Below are 21,612 nucleotides of genomic sequence, written 5' to 3'. Positions count from 1 at the left end.
AATGTGCAGAGAAATTTGTAAGGAAATTATTTGTTAGTTTATTTTCTCCATGTATGGAAACTTTGGCTTCATGCAGCTTTTAACTTGTTAACTTGTTTATTTGAGCTACCCAACATAGCGAAAATGGCTCAACCAATTGCAGGCATTTAGGGCGGGACTATTAATTGAATCTAAATATTATTAGTATTATTGAACATATACAGTGGGGATCGAAAGTTGGTAAATATGAGCAAAGAAAGCAATAAAAAAATAATCTATAGTGTCATCTTTTAAAGGGACAGTAAGTAGGGTTTTAAGTGTTTTAATTAATCAAAATCAATGTCTTTATTTGAAGAGTTTCGTTGCAAAACGAGATAAATCCATTTTTTTTTTACATTTTTGTCAAAACATGTTTATTATTATGTTATCATGTTATTATTTTGTTTTATGGTGCTACTTAGCTGTATTTTTTAAGTTATGAAGGTTTAAATCAAAACTAACTGCAGTTGAATTGAACTTAATTGGAATGCACAACCAAAAAACGAAATTTCTAAACTATTAAAAAAACGGTGGTTATCTCGTTTTGCAACGAAACTCTTCATTTATAAATATGTCCTCGTTGGTGTCAGCAGTCTGTTTAGAGCTACTGTAGAATCATGGCGGTATGAAATAGCAACTTCCATTTAATGGGAACCCGCGGTGTATGTAGATAAAACGGCTCATTCTAAGGTAATAAAAACAATACAGATCATTTTGTAAGGTCTTTTATATACCACTTATAATATAGTTTTGTATATTATTTTTAATTTCTGTGAAGAGATCCTACTAAAAGTTACACAATACAACCTTAGGTTTTGAATGCAGGGATTCGATATACATCCATGGAGTTCCTTAACTCCATGGTGTTTTTTTATTTATTTAGACTGTAGCAGTTCTATCTTCTGCTTTCAGAGCACCTATGATTACGGTAGGCAGCTGTTACAGGCGACAGTGGTGCTGTGTCAGTCCCTGCGCTGTACCACACGTTCATCAGGAGACACGCTGCCCCGACTCAACCGCGTGTGGAAACAGTTCACGGTCACATCTGATGAGAGACAACACAGGTTGGAGATGGCCGGTGCCTTCCATACCGCAGCTGAAAAGGTCAGAGCAATTTCACAAAGGAAAATCTCATTTAAGCAATAGCGGAGACACAACTTTATCCGCATATCGTTATAAACCTATAAATCAAAGAAGATGCTAGGCAGAATGTTAATGCTATTTTTTTTAGTGCAAAAATAAGTTTATAATCAAGTGCATAAAGTAACAACAAAAACTCTTAAATGTCATTCTGGTGTTTGTCCTCAGGTTCTGAGAGAGAGCCCTGAATTAGCTGAGATGATGGTGGATGTGGAGGCATATGAAGAGTTGGATACAATGGGAAAAGCTCTGCTGGATAGACTTACTGTGCCTGTTATTTTCCCTGATGGGTAAGAGCTGAAAATTCAAAAGGTTCTGGGCCTATATAGTCTTTACTAAACATTTCCTAATGCATTCATCTTGAAATTAGGGGCCAGTTACACGGCAACGATTTCAGCTATAAACAAGAACGTTTTTATGCGTCTTGGCTGTTCGTTTGTCATTCATACAAATTACGCACAGTTACAAAAATCTGGCGGTGTGTGTACTATTCTGATGCATTTTACATCACACGCACTGTATGCGAACCCTTGTTTATGCGTAAAACTGGACCATACTTTTAGCTTTACCCGACAATGATGTTAGAGGTCCTGAAAATTTCAATGTGCAGGTTTTACATAACGCGCCTATCTGTAATAATGGTGATATCATGTTTATGTGTTAATTCAGTCTACAAGCATGTGGCATGAGTATAACAAAAACACCCCTGTAACATAGTTTACAAAATTTTATAGTCCAGGGTCCCTTACCTTATTGTCTTAACAAAACTGCTTAAAGGCGGAGTCCACGATGTTTGAAAAACGCGTTGGAAAAGGAGACGGGCCGACTACCAAAACACACTTATAGCCAATCAAATCAAATCAAATGCCGGTTTGCGTATGTGTGGGGCGGGTCTATCAACAGAAGGTCCAGATTCTATTGGGGTAGGGGCGTGTTTGTTTAGGTGATTTCAAATATCAACATTGGCTTTCAAACATCATGGACTCCGCCTTTAATGCTTTCGCCGCCTTGATTGTTTGTATTTATCTCTCTGTAAACGAATGCGTAAGTGAAAAATATTTTTAAAAATAATGTAGTTTTGTAAACAAAATAAAATAAAAAATGGCCCGTGCATTTTTCAAACAATAACAAATGAGTCTTAAAATCAAATGCTCAGCCTTAAATTTTTAAGTATAAGCAATTTGGCTTAAAATTATTTCAACTATTTTAAATTTTGACTACATTTTAACCTATCAAATGCAACTTTTTGTACATGTTTTATATCAATTTATTACTAGTTAAAATTAAAAATAGTAAGTTGAACTGCACAGCAGTTTGTTGTATGGGAGAGCGCGGCAAAAGTAACGCGGGACGAAAGTAACAAAGCGATTTTCTCTGAGCCCTGATAACATTTGCATCCTAAACTACGACAGGATCGTTGGCACGTAACCCTTGACAGAGCTGACAAATATCGCGTTATTTACTTACCGGTTTGGTCGTGTAGATTCAGAAAGGTGTTTTCAACCATGAAACGTCAATTCCTAAAGCGGTCATTTTGTTCTTATAACGCGTTGTGTTTCTGGTTTCATGTGTTACAATACTGATCAATCTACAGGTTATTTAGTGATCTAACGCGTCCTGAAGTTTGACCTCTCTTAGTTTTTCAGAATAAAAGTAAATCGGGTTTAAATGTGAGGAGATCCTGTCGGGTCGAAAGTAACACTTGTTACTTTTGTCTCGCTGCTAATACTGTTGTATATGTTATAAATTTATATTATTTTAATTTGATTTAATTTCATTTACATAGTGTTCAAACTGTTAAAAAATGTTTTATTCTCAACAATTAAAGTTTGTAATGTTGGTTGCTTTTGAAACATTTGATAAAACTGAAATTTAAAATGAAAATGTAATTTAATTATTTTTACAAAGATAAATTACAAAATATGTTTGCAGTTACATATTAACGAGGTCATAGTCATGTATATTTAATAAAAACAAGTGTAACACAAAAAAACAAGTGTAACACAAAAATCTATCTTGTTTTGTTGTGTTACTTTCGTCCCTGCAGGTGCGGTCGACAATTCACTACTTATGTTTAAAGTGAAATTACACTCTAGTCGTTTTACATTTTAACAAAATTTCACCTGGTATTGACAGACCACAATTGTGAGTTATTGACCACAGCAAGAATATATCTCTGTCTATAACATTATCTTTTAAAATTAAGTTTTTCTGAAAAATTGTACTTTCGCCCCCGCTCTCCCCTATTTAAAAAATTTTTTACAATGTGGTTTGAAAAACACAAACCATCACTTTTGACACTTTTATACATTGAAATTAAGTGTGGACTACAAAAAGGTTTTATTTTATGTTCCTGTATCAGATTACTGTAATACTATCCAGATTATTTAGCATTGACTGGGATGGAAAAACTTTTCTCACTATTTACCCTTCACCTCCTGTCATTTTGTTGCAGGAGCGAGCAATTCTTCGGCAGCCCGGGCGACATGGCCTCTTCTGCCGAAAGCATTCGTGACCGGATGAAACTGGTGGAAGAAAAGAGATTCCTACAGGAAGAGGCAGACCAACGGCTGGATGATGAGGCTCTGGAGGCGGGGCCTAGGGAAACTTGAGAACGTGGTACCCTTCACGGCTTCTTGCAGTAAACAGCACGGCGCGTGCCGGTTTAAAAGTGACCCCGATCAGCCGCCATCTCTGTTGTATTCCAACTCGTCGCACCATCTTAACTTACAAAGCGCAGTTAAAGATAGACACCCGCAAGCTCCCGTTGCATTGCTCGCGTGGACGGCTGAACTCTACTTTGAACTCTCGCCTCCCTATGAAGCTTTACTTTACCTGTCGCCTTGCTCGTCCTCCGGTGAGACACCTGGAGCTTGTAATGGTGCTACTGAACCTATAGAATGTACATAAACTGGCTCCTATACCCCTATTGGTACCAGGTGCTCAAAATTTTTATGCCTTTCCTGATTGACAGAAAGCAATGTATTTAATAGTGCTTTCTGTTGACCAAACCTTTTGCCAATATTAAAAGTCTGAAAGATGGTATGACAAGATGCCATGAAGGCTATTGTAGTTCAAGCTAAAAGGTACAAAACACAAGCAGAGCTTTATAATCCAATGTTGTTTTGACAGTGAAATAGTTTCATCTCATAAATTGTCATTATGCGTACGCTGCTTGCATATAGATGCATGTTTAAAAATGTCAATTCCATATTTATTTTATTTTCCTTTTTTTACTTTGCCATTTAAATTGTATAATGCTTTTGCCATTTTAAAGGCTAGAGTGTATTTTATGAAAAAAGTTGTATAAAATAAATGAACAAACATCGCTTGGGAGATGACAGGAGATGGGAGGTTGTTTCTTTTACTACACCATTCATTTAGCAGTCATTCCTGTTTACAGGACTCTTTGTATGCTTTGCATAAACCTGCCTCGTATGATTCAGTGCCGTACAGGACGATTCAAGCACCCATTCAATAAACACAGGAAATATTGTTTCATGACTTGTCAGTGCAACTGTCTGATTTTTTTTAAAGATGCCACATTTTTGTTATTATGTTATGTAGCACAACCAAATACTGCATTTTAGAAGATGTTCCAGCATCAAGGTTGATTTCAATCATTGACTTCACATTGATTTGACTTGGCCTTACTCAGTCAATATTAAAGGTTGTATTTTCACAGAATGTTCTTTACATTACGTAAGATAATTTAATGTAGAAACGGCAAATTAGTAAAAGTGACTTTAGCCAGGGTTTTACAGATTAGGTCACATTTGTGCATTTGGCAAATGCTTTTATTTGAAGTACTTTGCACTAGACAGCTTGGTAATGTGTTAGACAAGGTAAACTATTTGATGTACTTGGTGTTATGATACATCTGTGTGTTACTGGAGAAAGCAGTAACTCATCTCAGACTGTCTTGCAGATTATTTCAGGGTTCCCACGGGTCCTTGAAATCATTGTAAGTTTGTGAATCTGGGGGAAATAATTCAAGGCCCTGGGAATATACATACATTGATACAGGTCATTGAAAGTGCTTGAATCTATTTTATGCAAGAAATTCTCTGGGAAAAAATCCATATTATTCCCTGTGTAGTGTAGGATAATATAAAATTTCTAGCCTTTTAAGCACACGTGCTAAACTGTTTGCTTTAAATGCTTATATCTTCTGTATGCGAATGTTGATTTCTACCAAAATGCTTTTTTGCATAGTTGTGTTTGACACATGAAAACGTCTCGGGTTACGTATGTAACTGTTGTTCCCTGAGAAGGGAACGAGACACTGCGTCTCCCTTGCCATACTTCATGCGTCCCTGTAACGACAGTGATTAAAATAATATAAGATTGGGTTTGGTGACTTACACACTCAACTCAGAAATCTAAAAAACACATCAAAAGAAGAAATTTACTTTTATGTCTCCAAAAAAACTCTGTTCAGTAAAAATACAATAAAACTTTTCAAAATATCAAGAGAGATCATCTGACAGTAAGAGAAAAATACCAAAAGCACAGATTGCTCAGCTCTGTATAAATATGTAAAGTAGCGGTGTTACAATTAACCCCATGTTAGTTTGTTCCCCACTCACCCCTACTTTGCATAAGGAAATGAAGCTTTTTAACTATAATTACATTAATGATGGGTGGAGGTGCTTAATTGTGATATTTAAAAATATTAAGTCATTCTCATTAATGTAATGCATTCAGTATGTTTAACTTTAAGGGTGTTTTATGTTTATATTTTTATTTGAGTTATTCTTAGTTTGTATTAAAGTAATAAGAATGATTTTTTTGCATTATATGGTGATTCTAAAAACAGCCCATTTTCATTATGTAAGATAAGAGTCATTTCTTTGATTTGATGACTTGGTGAAAGTTTCATCCATTGGAGTTATACTCTAGTCGATGAGTTCTCAAACTTTATGATGGCTAGGACCCCCAAATATGATAAACCTTTTGCGAGGGGCCCCTTTTCAAAATATATACAGTACTGTGCAAAAGTCTTAGGTCACCATGCTACCATTCGATTTGTTGTTTTTGCAACTGTATAGTGATCATATATAATTATTTCTCAGTCTTTTTATTAGAATACAGCCAGAAAATACAGAAAATGTGTATGTAGGTATAAAAGTAGTGAAGTGTCAAGTATTTAAGGCTTAAGTCCCCTTCCACTTGAGCAATAGCAGGAAGCTTCAGGATCTAACTTAAATGAAATTAAATCCTAATTTCTCATTCTAATCGAATGACTTCAGGATTTCAGTCTCTTCAAAAAAGCTAAAGATGTGTTTCGTGTCAAGAGAGGTCACACTAAATTCTGACTGATACCTGAAGAAGACATTTAGTTCTGAAATTTGTTTTTAATTTTATGTACTTATTTCCTGTATATTCTGTAAAATAAATATGGATGGACATTAAAACTTTGCTAAAACAACAAAGCTGGTGATGGTGGCCTAAGACTTTTGCACAGTACTGTACGAGACGTTGTACTGTACCTATCCACATACTGTACATAGATAGATGCACACATACACAACTAAACAATGTGTTTTTAACATGCATTCCAGAAAGATGGTGCTTATGTGTTGACTGGTACAGGAATCTGTCTAATAATAAACCTGTGAGTTTATCAGGGGCCCTGACAGATGGCACGGGTGGCTGGGGCCTCAAGGGCCTTCCCATTCTGCCTCTTGATGCTCTCTAAAGTCTTTCAAATTTCTCAGCTGTCTTACCAGTTGCTGTCTCTATGCTGGTTTGGGTAATAATGATGATCTGAATTTAACTGGGGGAGGGGCAACAGAACCAATAGGGAGACATACTGAATACCTTTAGTGACATTTAGCAACTTTGTAACAATTCTGACAATACATTTTAATAATCTGTATGGTGTAAATATATAGGGAAATGTCATGAAAATCTCTAGTCATGGTGGTAAGTATTGTAGTGAATGATCCCTGCCCACTTCTGTCTTCTCTACTGAATGTCTTATATAAGGTAGAATCAGCTGTACATAAAAACACTTAACACGTAGAAGAATTAAATAAGCTGCCTTCCGTCACAAATAATTGATGTTCAGTTTGCACAATTGGATTTTAAAGGAAACAAATGAAATGTTAAGCGTAGTAAAGGAGAGTGGGGCACAACCTAACGCTTTTTGGTTTTGGCTCAATCATTAAAAAAAGATTTGAGTTTGATTAAATATATTTTTACACAAGCAACACACACACATCTCTGCTACTAATGAACATTTGCGGGCGGTTTCCCGGACAGGGATTAGACTAGTCCTAGACTAAAACATTTTTAAGAGCTGTCCAAACTGAAAACAACTTGAACTGACATATCTTAAAATACACCAGTGCCCTTTGTTTTGCCTCAAAATGCACACAGGTAATGTTTTCAGTAAAGCATGTTTGTTAAAACTAGTTATTTTTCCTAATTAAACCAAGGCCTAGTTAGTCCTGGATTAAGCTAATCCCTGTCCGCGAAACCGCCCCTTGAAGTTTGTTTCTAGTACTTACCATTCTTGGACAATTACACCAAACGTGACAGAAGTGCAAACGTAACAACTTACCCCATAGGTGGGGTTAATTGTAACAGGCAGGGGGTAAGTTGTAACACTTGCTAAAATTAAGTTTGCAGGCAAATATTTCAATACTATTTTGTCTATATATTTGAAGTGGATATTGTTTATATATCTGTCTATAATAGACAGGCATCCACACTGTATTCATTCATCCAGCCCTTTTCGAACAATAGTTCAATTATAAATGGATACAAATGTCTAAGTATGTGAGAAAAAGCAGCACAATTATGACAAAACGTTTTTTATATGTGATCCAGTCAACCATACTACAGTTTCAAAATCAAATTCTGAGATAATTAGGGTGGCCATTCGTGCCAGATCCGCCGGACACGTCCCGAACATGTTTTCGGGTTCGTTCTCCAGAAGTCGCGTTGGTCGACCGCATACGTCATCAAGGTTTAATATTTCGGGTTTAATTTCAGAAAAGCAACCGTTAAATTTCAAGGTAAGAATGAAACTACAATCATTGTATGTCTTAAAATAAATAAATCTTAATTTTCTAATGTATTTTAACTGAAATGTGATGACGTATGCGGTCGAGCAACGTGACTTCCGGAGAACGAACCCGAAAACATGTTCGGGACGTGTCTGGCGGAACTAGCATGAATGGCCACCCTAGAGATAATGAGCATCAAAGTCTGATTTAGCCATTCATTTCATTATGATTTCCATCTTTGACGTGTCATTCAATCAATATTAAAGATATGAACAAAAATAAATTTGACACACGGTTTTTGATAAGACAGGCACATTTATTTTGTTGGCAGCCAGCAATCATTTCTGTGTAGCCTATTTAAAACAACGGCAAGAATTATGCAAACGCTAGCGGTTTTCATATAGACGGTTTCATCGGACGCACGTGAAACACGTCTGGATCCGAACCTTACTTCCGGTTTTGTTTTTTTAATGATCTGACTAGTTGCTAAACTGATCTCTTGAACAAATGCCTCGTCGAAAATAACAAATATTTTGGTTTTCTAGGTAATCTATGTGTTGTTTTTTGCTTGTTATATAAATAAACTACATTTAAAGTACTTTGTTGTTATTTATTATTAGAGGAGTTTACCGGAAGTTACGTGCGGACCGTGACAGCCGCTTGTTTATGTTGTTACTGCTAAACCCGTCTATAGTAATGGCTCAGTCACACCAAAAGCGTTTATGGCAGTTGCAGGCGCCTTTTTTGAATGATATTCTATGGGCAGGGCGCGTTTGCGCGCTGTTTCTGCGCGCCGAGCGCCTTGCGGTTTTCTGCCGCCTGCCGCGCACGCGTTTTTGAAGGAGCGCTGAGAGCGGAGAAGCGCCTGACGTCATTCGCGTCTTCCATTGTCCAATCGAATGAGGGGAGAGGCGGGCCTTACGTTGTGGCGAGGGAAGTTTACAGTTGGTTTGAAGAACCGGACTCCACTCGCTCACTCTCTCCTGCGTGTTTGTGCTTCTCTTATCCCCAAACAAGGTCAGAGCAAGCGCCCTCTTTTTAAAGTTTCTGCTAATATGACAGTTAACAGCAAAAGAGCACTCACGCTTCAATATTTGATTGACAAGACAGCTGACTCGGTGGTTGCTTAGCAATATGAAAAGCCGCGCTGCACTGCTCTTTTTTAAAAAAGGCAGTGCGTCGCGCCTTGCGTTTGTAAGCGTTTAAAGCGCTTTTGGTGTGACTGAGCTAAGTGTTAAGTGCTGAGGGGTCAGTGGTAACACAGCGTTACAATTAACCCTGCTGGGTCAAAATATATTCAAGCCCACCAAAAAAGTTGCTAAGAGCTGCAGACATATTTCAAAACGATGCTATGTTTTAGTCAACAAGACACTGATTAATAATGACATAGCACTGGATTTGGTATCTCACACATGCAACTTAGAAACCGAAAAAAAAAAAACATATGATAAAAACATTTACTTACATGCCACCAAAACACTTGTTCCTCAATAACTCTCTGGAAAAACATTATACATTTCTAATCATTTGTGGGAGATCGTCTTTGGGCAGCGTGAAAAAATACAGAAAAAACAAAACGCTAAACCTTGTGCAACAATGTAAACAGTCCGTGTTACAACTAACCCGCGTTGGTTTTTGCCCTGCGCACCCCTACTTGTGGGGCGATGTGCAGATGAATTGCTTTTTCAGTGCTTTTCCTTTTTCCCCACTATCCCAAACCATTTCCTCCGTCAGGCACAGATATGAAGACCCCAGAGGTTTCGGGATGTTGAGCTATTGTCCTCAGTGGAAAAGACAACATTTCTCTAGCAGTGAGTATATGATGCTGATAGAAATGTGCACTTTCCACTGCTTTACTCCTAATAATGTGATTAATATCTTAAATAATATAAAATATAAATGTTGCTACTGACAGATATCTATTACATTGATTTCTATCAGTTATTAGCAACATGCTGTGACAGCCATATGCTTAGTAAATGGCAAAAATAGTCCAATAAGTGTCTGTATTGGCCACTGAAGGCGTTTTGATAACAATGCAAAGATATAGATTTTAGTTTACTTAAAGCTCATATCAAGGAAGCTGCCTGAATGCCAATAACAGAGTATATATTCTTAAATTGTCAGGTTATTGATTATATTCACTATAGATTAGTGTTTACTCATAACACACTAAAACAATTACCGTGTGCAGCTTCAAGTTAATATTTTAGAAAAACATTTACGCATTTGGCCGATGCTTTTATTCAAAGCAAGATTACTAATACATTTTATCAGTATGTGAGATCTGGGTTTAAACCCATTACCCTTTGCTTTGCTAATGCAATGCTCATCCACTGAGTTATACGGGAGCTCCATGTTGTAATATTTACAATTTTATATTTACAAATTAATGTTTTTAATTAGTTAGTGTTAAGGATATGGTTGACTACACACAACTGCAACTTTTTAAACGTTTTGCAATTTATAATAAAGCAAGCACAAAGCAAGTTTAAAGTATCAAAGCAATTTTTTGAATAATTTAGTAGCCATTACATTTAATATAAAGGAATGTAATGTGGCTTTCCGGCGGTCATGTGCTTTGAAGCCTCTCAGTCATTTTAAACATGAACATTGACATGCCAGACAGAAAGATGCCATGGAGGGAATGCTGGGAATGACGTTCCGACTTAATAGTGCATGATGACAAAATACAGTAATGGAAAAAGTCCTGAGTGATTTCTGAGTCAAATAAATGGTTTAGAAGAGGGAGTTGTTTGTAAGGGGAGGGCAACAGACGCAAACCACCAAACAGGGGGTGTGTCAAACGGCTCTCAGCACAGTATGATAAACCAAGTGGACATTTCTATTTTTAACACTCCGCACTCTGCCCTGTCAACATAGTCGACTGTGTCTGTTCCGTAAAGTTCATTCAAGCCCTCGGAGCCTGCGAGAGCCAAAATGTTGGAAGATCTTCTTTGGTGAGAGGTTACGAGGAGTTTACCTGCAGGGCAGATGGACCTTTGATGGGAATGTAGGTGCTGTCACTTTAAGGAAACCCTCAACCCCAGAGACTCCGCTCTATTTGGGTTTCGCTGTCTGCTGCTGGGTCGGCTGTGAAGTTCTGGAAAGAGTCGAGAGGTGGAGATCTGGATTACCAAAGGTCCTGAGCTTTATTCTGACCTTTCTGGTTGTTTGGACACGTGGACTCGGGGGACAGTGTCCACAATGTCCAGTGAAGGTGATGCTGGAGGTCAACCTTCCACAACAACAATCAGTACTGTGGCTGTGCAGGCTGGAGATTCACAGATTGTTGTAGCGGTGCTAAAGGTACTTGTTGTTCTGCTTTAACAATACAGAGTCTGAACAAATGAATTGTGTGTCTGGTATGCATCTTATTAACTTGATGCTGCTTAAAATTAGTAAGTGAATTCATTGTTTTATTGTACAGAGGCCAATAGGGAATTCCATTGCCATTTTCTAATCCCTATGCATTTAACATGTATGCATTGAGCACACACCGACCCTGTTTTGTATAGAGCATTGTGTTGGCAGCGCAAAGGTTTGTGGGTTTGATCCCACACAGACTGATATTTCAAAAATATTTAACTTAAATGCACTTTGGATAAAAGCGTCTGCCAAATTAGAAACACAAATAATTTAATATAAGGCATTTCATTAAACATCACATTTTTAGTGAAACTTCTTGGTTTTTGGGATGTTGCTTTACAGAATAAACTTAAACTGGTATGAAGACAAGACGTTTATCTAAAACCTGATGATTTGTTATCAAGGCATAATTTTTAAAAATTCAACAGAGCAGATGTACGAATGTTAGGGTTAAAAAGAGACCAGCCGAGCCCCTTGGATTGTAATTTAACTGATTGCTCAACTCAAGGTTTATTTATAAAGCACTTTTTTAAAAACAGCAAGTGTCTTTTAAAGTGCTATACAGACAAAATGAAACAATTAAAACATAAGAATAACAATAAAATAGACAATACAACGACATAGAAGCAAAAACAACAATACAATAATCATAAAACATAGGGAACAAAAGAAAAGCTCTCAAACTGAGTTAAATGCTAGACTATAAAATAGTTTTTCAGTTTGATTTAAAGGGGACATATCATGAAAATCTGACGTTTTCCATGTTTAAGTGCTATAATCGGGTCCCCAGTGCTTCTATAAACCTAGGAAATGTGAAAAAGATCAACCCAGTAACTTAGTTTTGGTAAACCATTCTCTACAAGAAAATAGTTAATTGAATTTGGCTCCCCTTGTGATGTCAGAAGGGGATAATACCGCCCCTTAATCTGCACTATCCAACCACAGCACTGCAATTTAGTGCATAAATCAGCTCATTTGCATTTTGAAGGACACCCCCCAAAACGGCACATTTTTGCTCACACCTACAAAGTGTAAATCTTAACATGTTATAATAAATTATCTATATGGTATTTTGAGCTAAAACTTCACATACGTACTCTGGGGACACCAAAGATTTTAAAAAAGTCTTGTGAAATGTCCCCTTTAAAAATGGAAAGTGTTTGGGCTTACCTTTCATTTAGTGGCAAACAATTCCATAGTTTCGGGGTTGCCACTGCAAAATCTCAACCCCCTCTGCTTTTTTGCCTAGTTTTGGGAATGGCCAAGAGTGAATTATCAGTAAGTGCTCTTACTGGAGTATGTGGCTGTATTAAATCTGAAAGATAGCTCGGTGCTAACCCATGTAATGCTTTACTAACACTAAAATCTTAATCAATTCTAAAATGTATGGGAAGCCAGTGTAGAGATGCAAGTGATATGTTCTTGCTTATAAGTACCAGTTAATAAGTAAGCAGCAGCATTCTGTAGTACCATCATTAATGAGTCAAAAATAAACATTTCTTGGTTAATTTAACCCAACGGTTTTTCCATTTTTGACCCAAAGGTGGATTAAAATAACCCAGCACTTTTTCGAGTGTTGTTCACATCATCACTGAAAAATGCGCTTGTAAGTGCAGAATCTCATAGTTACCTAATTCAAAAAGTAATAAGTCATAACAATTAAAGGTGTGAACAAATGCATTTAAATAATATGTTAAATTGTTCTTTAATATCTTCATAGAATGTATAATATCTTCATAATATTAAGTGCAAAAATTATCTAGAAACATTTTACATGTCCATTTACAGCCCTAGGATTTGCCTTTTAGAATGAAATGGTCTATTATTATTTTATTTGAAAGGGTCATGAATAATAATGTTGAGCTCTGCTCTGATTGGCTGTTTCTCAGAGCAGTTCAGTTCAGTAGCTCTGTGTGTGTGCAAACAGATCTTATGTTTAAGCCAGTAGTAGACGAAGATACAGAATTTGAGGACTAATCAATTATTTAGGATTGTTAATGGATGTGTCTGAGTGGCAAGTTTGTGTTATTTTTCTGTAACGTCAATAGTTGAAATTCAGCCTAAACACTAAACTCTAAAAACAAACTGTGCTAAAAAGCACTAAAAGTGGAAACCACATTAAGTGCCATAGCACCTATGTAGTACCTGTGTAGAACCATATTGTGCTGTATAGAACCATATCTGGTGCTATAGAGGTGCTATATCACCCCCGGATGGTTCTTCAAAGGTGCTTTATACAGACTGATCTCACGGAAAGTCGTGATATAGTCACAAAATTGTATCAATTTATTTGTGTCCATGGCACGTAATCCAGCTTTTTTGTGCCTTGAGCATGAATGCCTTTTTCGTGACACATGCACAAATTTCTATAAATAGTTTTTCGTTTGCATTGCACAACTTTCTTTTTCATTTCGTTTCATTTTATGTATTGTTTTCTCATATTTTTTTCTATTTTCTTACCATTGTTAGAATCATTTTCTGTTACATTTTTAGACATCCTAACCCAAACCCCAAATCTAACCCCAACCCCAAGCGACAATGATTTAAAAATGGGGGGGGGGACAATACATACTGTAAAATGATACGAAAAAGAAAGTCATGCCATGGACACGAAAGACACGAGTGTCACGAAAAAGGCATTCATGCTCAAGGCACGTAAAAAAGCAGATTTTCGTGCCATGGACATGAATAAATTGATCAAATTTTGTGTGACTATAACACGACTTTCCGTGAGATCAGGTTGCCTTTATAGGTGCAATATAGTACTAAAAATGGTTCCCCTATGATTACAAGCTTTTAGTGCTATTTAGCACTTATTTTTTTAGAGTGTAGCAGATAGCACTAACTCATTGTTTATAACAACATTGTAATTAATTTAATGTGTAATTTAATGTTGGGGCGTACATCACGACTGTAACGTCACAGTGCTATGTTGAGATTGACCTGTTTTCCGGCGTTTTTTTGCACGCACAAGACCGCCGGTAATTTCGCCGAAAATTAATGCTGGGTTAATTTCATCCCAGCATTGAGTCAAAAAATAAACGAACCCAGCCGTTGTGTTAAATTAACCCAGAAAATGTTTATATTTGACCCAACAATGGGTTAAAACAACCCAGCATTTTATGTTAAAACAACCCAGCATGTGTTACAAAAACTGTAAAATTGAAAAAAGCTCTCACATTTTAGTTTTACTATTAAAAAATTGTATGAAATGTGAATTTTAAAAAATGCCTAATAATGTAGTGGGGGACAAAAACCTGTGAGAAAAAACACTGAGCTATGTGAGCATCCATCCTCCTGATGGCTTGAATTATTCATGATTATCCTCTGGATCTTGTCGTTTCCCTGTCTAGCAACAGTCTAATCCTGTTGTTATCTGATGTGTTAGTGAAACAAAAGCTGTAGTGTTCCTGTACTGTTTGGATCTGGACTCCATGGACACTATAATCTGTTTTATGGAAAGCAAGGAAAATTCATCACAATTTCTTCTTGTTCCAATGACAAATAAACAGCATGGGTTTGACGCAGAGTCACCGGGAGTAATTTCAGATTTTTCAACAATAAGCATGCTGGTATTAAAGGGTACCGCATGCCTGCATAAACACTGTGCACAATCTTAAAATATACAGTGAAGATAATTAGTCAGCAATCAGTCCGCATACCTTAAACTGTATTTTTTGCATTTGTTTAACAAACGAGACATGCAGCGACAGCTGCGGCAGCTTTTAACATTGCACTCAATCTCAGAATGGCTCGTGTAGTACTTGCAAATTGCTATACGATTTGGGGATCGGCACAGTTTGAATGCCAAAGTCTGCATTAAGGCTAGCAATAAATCTGATGAGAACACACTCTGGCATTTTACATTGAAATCAAAGCGTTTCTTGCCTAAACCATAGGACACTTCTAGTGTTGTGAGATGCACTTGAGACTTGTGTATGCAGCATCATTGTACATTACCATGTCTTTGGTTTTTGGTTTCATTGAAGTGTGGAGAATTGCTGCAACTACAGTTGACTGAAGCACAACCCAACCTCCTGGAGATTGGAGACAACAAGGATGAGACAGAAAAACTTCTACAGGAACACGAGCAGCTTCTAACTAAACTGAAGGTAATGTCTAGATTTTTGGTCTCGACAAATCCTGAACTGCAGTTTGTATAGAGGATTGCATTAACATATCCTTAACTGAACTTGTAGAGCAGTGGTTCTCAAACTTTTTCAGCGTGGGGCCCCCTTTGTGTACGGTGCATTCCTTCGTGGCCCCCCAAAAGAAAATTTATGAGAAAAACAGTTCTAAAACTTCACATTTTAATTAAACAAAACATTAAATTATACAAAGTAATGCTGCCTTATTTTTTTTAGGTTTAATGTCACAGAATTCATGATAAATTAATGTACTTTATTAAATGTCATAAAACTGGGGCCCCCCTGGCACCATCTCGCGGCCCCCCTGGGGGCCCCGGACCCCAGTTTGAGAACCACTGTTGTAGAGGATTGCATTTGCAACATCAAGGTCATGAGTTCAATGCCCAGAGAACAGATAAAATGTAGACTATACCCTGTCGCTCGATATAAAGTAAATATGCTTTTAGTTGTATACTCCGAGTGGTTTTATGTGTTAGTGTCTTATATTATTTTAGTGTCTTGTGTAGTTGGCATGATTCACGTTAAGATTTGTGGATAAGAATTGATGTTATGGTCTTAAAATAGAGAGAAAATGTTTTACAGTAAAATCTTAGGGGTGGTTTCCCGGGCAGGGATTATATTAAACCTAGGCCTTAGTTTAATTTGGAAATATAACTAGTTTTAACAAGCATGCCTTACTAAAAACATTACTTGTGTACATTTTGAGGCAAAACAAATCGTACTGATGTCAGTGCACATTGTTTTCAGTTTGGACAGCTCTTAAAGGTCCCGTCCTTTTTGTTTTTTTAAAGCTTTGATTGTGTTTACAGTGCACAATATAACGTGTTCATGTTTCACGTATAAAAAACTTGGTATTTTTCACACAATTTACTTATCTCTATAGCGCTGTTTTCACTGTCCTAAAAACGGTCTGATGTCTTCCTTGTTCTATGAAGTCCATCCTTTAGAAATATGTGTCGAGTTCTGATTGTGTAGTTTGTTTAGTGTGTTGTGATTCGATAGCAGCTTAGCTTGCCGGTAACTTATCTGGTGACTGATGTATTCCTGTGGGTGGAGTTTAGTCAAAAAACTGTTCTAGTGACGTCATTAAAGCAGAGGACTGTAGTCCAAACCGGCCGTTCGCTGTAGGCTGTTTTTAGGCGAATTCTGTTAAAGGGGACAGAGAATGAAAAACCATTTTTACCTTGTCTTTGTTGAATAATGGTAGTCTACCCACATTCACAAACATACAAAAAATGCTAAACATGCTAAAGATCTCAGTCTCATAGAAATTCCTCTTTTAGAAATGTCAGCCAGAAAACAGCCCAATCTGAAAAACTGATGCTTATGACATCACAGGCATCTCACTGCCCCTCCACTTTAAAATAATTGGCTACATTTTTTGAGTGGCAGCAAAGTCAGCCAATCAGTAATGAGATTGCAAGTTAAGCCAGTAGGGGGAGCCAAATAGGTGCAAAACCACTTGTTTGAAATCCCCCACCCTAATAGAGCTATCTGAGAGAGGTTTTTAGGTAGCTTCTAAGGCATTACAGACCCAAACAAAATGTTTTTGTCTACATGTCACATCACAGAACAAGGATAAATACTTATATCGAAAATACATCGTCTGGCAGTGAACTTTGAGCTTTATCATTTTACAGGTATTGTTATTATAGCAACATTACACACTAACTAGGGTTTAAAAATGGGATCAGAAAGAACGTGACCTTTAAAAAAAATTTAGTTCAGGAGGACTAGTCTAATCCCTGTCCGGGAAACCGCCCCTAAAAGTTTTGTCTTATTTGAATAACTTTATATCAAAATACCTGTCTTAATATTTATATATGCCACACAAGCAAATGTTTCTAAATGTTTTATAGATTTTGCTATATGTTTAAAGAATGTTTTATAATTTAGTAGTGAGGTACCTATACAAAATTGTGTTTTTTAACCATAAACCACACAAACACATTGTATTATACCAAATACACAAAATAACCTTGTTTTTTAGCAATGAAATAGGTGCTTTTTAACAATAGTTTATTTCTGATAACAAGCTAAATAAACAACAAGTAGATTACCGTAGTTCATATTTCATAGCTAAAGCGTATGAAAAACGACACTGGCCTAACGTTACTGCGTAAAATGGTACTATAATGTATACAATGTTAACTACAAAATGATTGCCAAACCTCCCTTCACATAGCATTGATCCATGATCGCTGTCTCCCCTTGTCTTTAGGAAACCAAAACATTTGTTATTTTCGATGTTATTTATTTTGTTTCAGAGTTCAGTTTAGATACTAGTCAGTCAGACCTTTAAACAAACAGAGACCAGAAGTAAAGGTGTGTCCGATTAAACCACCCAGTAACCTATAGTATAATTTTTTAATTCTTTTTCGTGATACTGTCACGAATTTCCGCGTTTTTTCGTAATCGTAACACGAATTTCTGTTTATGTGTCATTGTCACGTATTGGTTACTCAACTGTTTTATCCTATTTTCTTACTATTGTCGCTTTGGTTTAAGGTTAGATTTACATAAAATGACATCCTTACCCAAACCCAACTCTAACCCTAACTCAAGGCGACAATTTTTTAAAATTTAGAAAATATAAAAAATAAATCAGAAAAAAATAGTATAAACCGATACTTAGTGACATCTTAATGCAAACATCAAATCTAACCCTAAACTGAAGCAACAATGGTTTGAAAATAGGAAAAAGCAGTTCAGTACATATTTTTGTGAGACTGGATAGGATGAAACCATCTATGTTCCGTGTTCGGAAATCCTAGTAGTGCAGAGCATTCAAACTGAAAGTGAAAAATAACTAAACAATCTGCCGATATGCAATAGTGAAAAAATGCTTTTATCTGCTGATAACGATTATAGACCGATATCTCTAACGGTATCTTATGGCAATATTTTACAAAGTGGCTAATTTGTTTTAGTTCGTACGACCACATTCGTACATTGTTATTGCTTTTTTTTATTATATGTTTTGGTACGATTCACTTTGTGCGAATTCATAGTAATTCGCCAACTTGTAAAATGCGTACAAATTCTTGTTAGCTCAGACTAATATACCTGTCCATCCCTTTAATTTACTTACATGCATCCTGTACAAGCAGACAGGTCTTTCAATTTTTTTCAAGACTTTCCAAGACAAATGTTATGTGTTGTCTAATCATTAAATATAGAAACATCTGAGCATTTGTTTGTCAGAAACATGAAGGAGGAGTGTTGGCTCTGCTGGAGAAGGCTGATAAAACAGCAAAGGAAAAGCCGGGAGAGGAGGCGGTGTATGAGGCCATGGCTGTCTCTCTCAGTGAGGCGTGGAAGACACTGGTGACCCATCTGGAGAAGAGGAGATCTCTGCTGATATTGGCTTGCCATTTCTTTGAATGTGCACTGGAGGTAACAGACAAGAGATGATAATACAGCTGGCTATTGAACAACAATGATCTGCTTTTCAGTTTGTATTACAGAGGGCTCAGTGATAGTGTAAGAATATGATCATGAAGCTTTGGAAAGTGTTAGACACAGATCCACATTTCAGGAAAGTCAATTAACAATTAACTCTTTTCCCGCCATTGATGTATTATCTCGTCAATTAAGAGAAAACATTTGCATGAAAAATGTGTTTCTGATGAATTTTTATGGTTATCTGTAATACCGTGATTATCCACTAGATGGCTATCTATTAATTTTACACTCCGTGTATGTTTTGATAATCGTTCTGAATCTGATCTCTAACAAAATTCCATCACAAAAATGCAATTATTTCAGCTTTTTGCTAAAAAATTGTAACCTGGCTAACATCAGACCAGTCTCATAGAGCAGTGATTCTCAAACTTTTTCAGCGTGCGGCCCCCTTTGTATAAGGTTCCTTTCATTCGCGGCCACCCAATTTTTTTTTTTTTATAATAAAATTGCTCTAAAACGTAACATTTTAATAAGACAAAACATATTAAATTATACAAAGTAGTGCTGTTGGTTAGTAGCCTTATTTTTTTAGGTTTAATCACACAGAATTCATGATAAATGAATGTATTTTATAAAATGTCATAAAACTGGGGCCCCCCTGGCACCATCTCGCGGCCCCCAGTTTAAGAACCACTGTCATAGAGAATGAGATGTGGTCTGGGAACCACATGCTCATTTTCTCGTATTTGAGGCGTGGTTTACGAATGCCCAAAGCGGAGTATTGGGCGCTACGAATGTCTATCAAATGCGTCTGTACGTAGCTCATAGCCAATCGTTTCAATTATACCAGATGACGTATGTAGAGCGACATAACTTAAAGCGTCAACAACTTTTATCGGGTACATGTGCACACAGCTGAAATCTATGCAACTAAACCGGTAGCTGTATATTGATATTGAAAAGCAACACAACTTGGTGGCACTGTGACAAACACAGTAGGTAGGCTACAGGCATAATGACAATGATTTTAATATTAGCACTTACAATTTATAAGTTAATTGTACTTCGTTGACGACAATGCCTAGCAGGTTGGTCCTATAAAACTCTGTGGCTATCATGTCTTGCCATATCCAAACATCCTTCTAGGATATGAAAGTGTTTAACACCAAAAGATGCTCTTTTTTAATAAACTTGTGTTCAAAACTACTTAGTACACTATCTAAGGCTGCATCGAAAAGTAACTTCACGTCTGCTGCCGTGTTGGATAAACAAAACTGCTTCGGTGTGTCGCATAGACATCATCATCGTCTTGCTGCCCCCTCCCTGTTCTGTGATTGGTTCCCTATTTCAAGGGGAAAATAGGTCCATGGTTTCCATGCTAGACCTGCAGCCTAAATAAATTTGCGCGCAAGGCAGCATGGGGAAACCCAGGCTAAAAAATTGTGATTTTTTTTTTCATTTTTATTTGTGTGTTTACATATTTTTAGACAAATATTTTACTGGAAGGCATTTTGTAAATCTTTTGTGAAAATCATAAAAAAATGCTGGCGGGCAACTTTTCAAAAAAAAAAAAAAGGCTGGCGGGAAATAAATTAAATACAGTGGTAAAAATTTGAAACGCCATCGTTGACAAGTTGCAATGTTTTTCAACATTCATTCTATAACAATATATGAATACTGTAATGAATAAATGCCAGTGCGTTTCTAAAAATATTTTGCAATATTAACAAATCATGGTTACTTTGATCTGTCGCACTTTAGACACACAATGGTTGGTTTTTGTTTTCACAGCTTTAAAGTCGGGAAGCGCAGTGCAATTGAATACTGACTGAGCAAACAGTGTTGTATATTTGTACTTTATATGTTGTTTGAAGATTAACAGCTGTTTCCTCTGATATGAAGGGTAAATCTGTCACATTACAGTATTCCTGATATTACCAATTCATCCTTCAGTTAGAAAGTTTATGATTTCATTCACTAGTTCATTCACGACATGTTGCTTAAACTTTTCATGTTTGATTTGAAAACAATATTTGTTTTAACAGACATGTTTCCTGTTAAATAATCGCTATGATGATGTGTGTACAGTAGATTCAGCTGTATTTATCTGATGAAGGTTGCTGCTATCTTTTGTGTAACATCATTCATCAGAAGGCTGTTATATAACGTACATACACTGTGTTTCCTTGCAGATGTTGAACGGATGAAACTTGACAATATGATAATAACTGCAAAAATGAACCCAAAATACATAGACGTTTCGTGTTTTGACGTATGACTTAATTGATCAGAATGCTCCTCAAAAATGTAACAAATTTGCATTACACCACTACACTTTGTCGATTTACAGTTTGCCATCAAGATCGATGAAGCTGAGGACTTTCAGAGTGTTGATGAAGGGCAAACCACAGCAGACAACATGGATGAAAAGCTTCAGAGATACAGTACTATTAGAAGAGGTAGGAGCTTTACGTTAAAATATCCAAAGCAGTGCATTCAAGGTACTCTATACACAA

General features: G+C 36.6%; 2 protein-coding genes and 1 long non-coding RNA gene across 7 annotated transcripts in view; 2 read left to right on the top strand and 1 right to left on the bottom strand.

Moving 5' to 3' along the window:
* Positions 1-4,662, top strand: part of sestd1 (SEC14 and spectrin domains 1) — a 48,146-nt gene extending 43,484 nt beyond the window's left edge. For all 4 annotated transcript variants that reach the window (XM_055215492.2, XM_055215490.2, XM_055215493.2 and 1 more), the window contains exons 17-19: positions 931-1,122; positions 1,327-1,448; positions 3,614-4,662. In XM_055215492.2, coding sequence (XP_055071467.2) covers positions 931-1,122; positions 1,327-1,448; positions 3,614-3,770 — 471 coding nt within the window. In that variant the 3' untranslated portion in view covers positions 3,771-4,662. The remainder of the gene's footprint in view (positions 1-930; positions 1,123-1,326; positions 1,449-3,613) is intronic.
* Positions 4,663-9,768: 5,106 nt separating this feature from the next.
* Positions 9,769-21,612, top strand: part of ccdc141 (coiled-coil domain containing 141) — a 43,548-nt gene continuing 31,704 nt past the window's right edge. Inside the window, exons 1-4 of one of the 2 annotated variants that reach the window (XM_055215346.2) lie at positions 9,769-9,985; positions 15,533-15,655; positions 18,896-19,087; positions 21,447-21,555. In XM_055215346.2, coding sequence (XP_055071321.2) covers positions 18,983-19,087; positions 21,447-21,555 — 214 coding nt within the window. In that variant the 5' untranslated portion in view covers positions 9,769-9,985; positions 15,533-15,655; positions 18,896-18,982. Of the gene's footprint in view, positions 9,986-10,941; positions 11,484-15,532; positions 15,656-18,895; positions 19,088-21,446; positions 21,556-21,612 lie in introns of those variants that run through there. The other variant, XM_055215345.2, reaches the window with a different exon arrangement.
* Positions 14,800-15,635, bottom strand: LOC129451870 (uncharacterized). The gene is made up of 2 exons (XR_008646908.2): positions 15,504-15,635; positions 14,800-14,991 (listed from the first exon to the last, which is right to left on the bottom strand). It is a non-coding gene; the product is annotated as an uncharacterized lncRNA (long non-coding RNA).

Source organism: Misgurnus anguillicaudatus, chromosome 17 (genome assembly GCF_027580225.2).
Source record: "Misgurnus anguillicaudatus chromosome 17, ASM2758022v2, whole genome shotgun sequence".
Classification (NCBI taxonomy): domain Eukaryota; kingdom Metazoa; phylum Chordata; class Actinopteri; order Cypriniformes; family Cobitidae; genus Misgurnus; species Misgurnus anguillicaudatus.
Note: the sequence above shows the minus strand (reverse complement) of the source record. Positions and strands in the feature narration are given on the sequence as shown.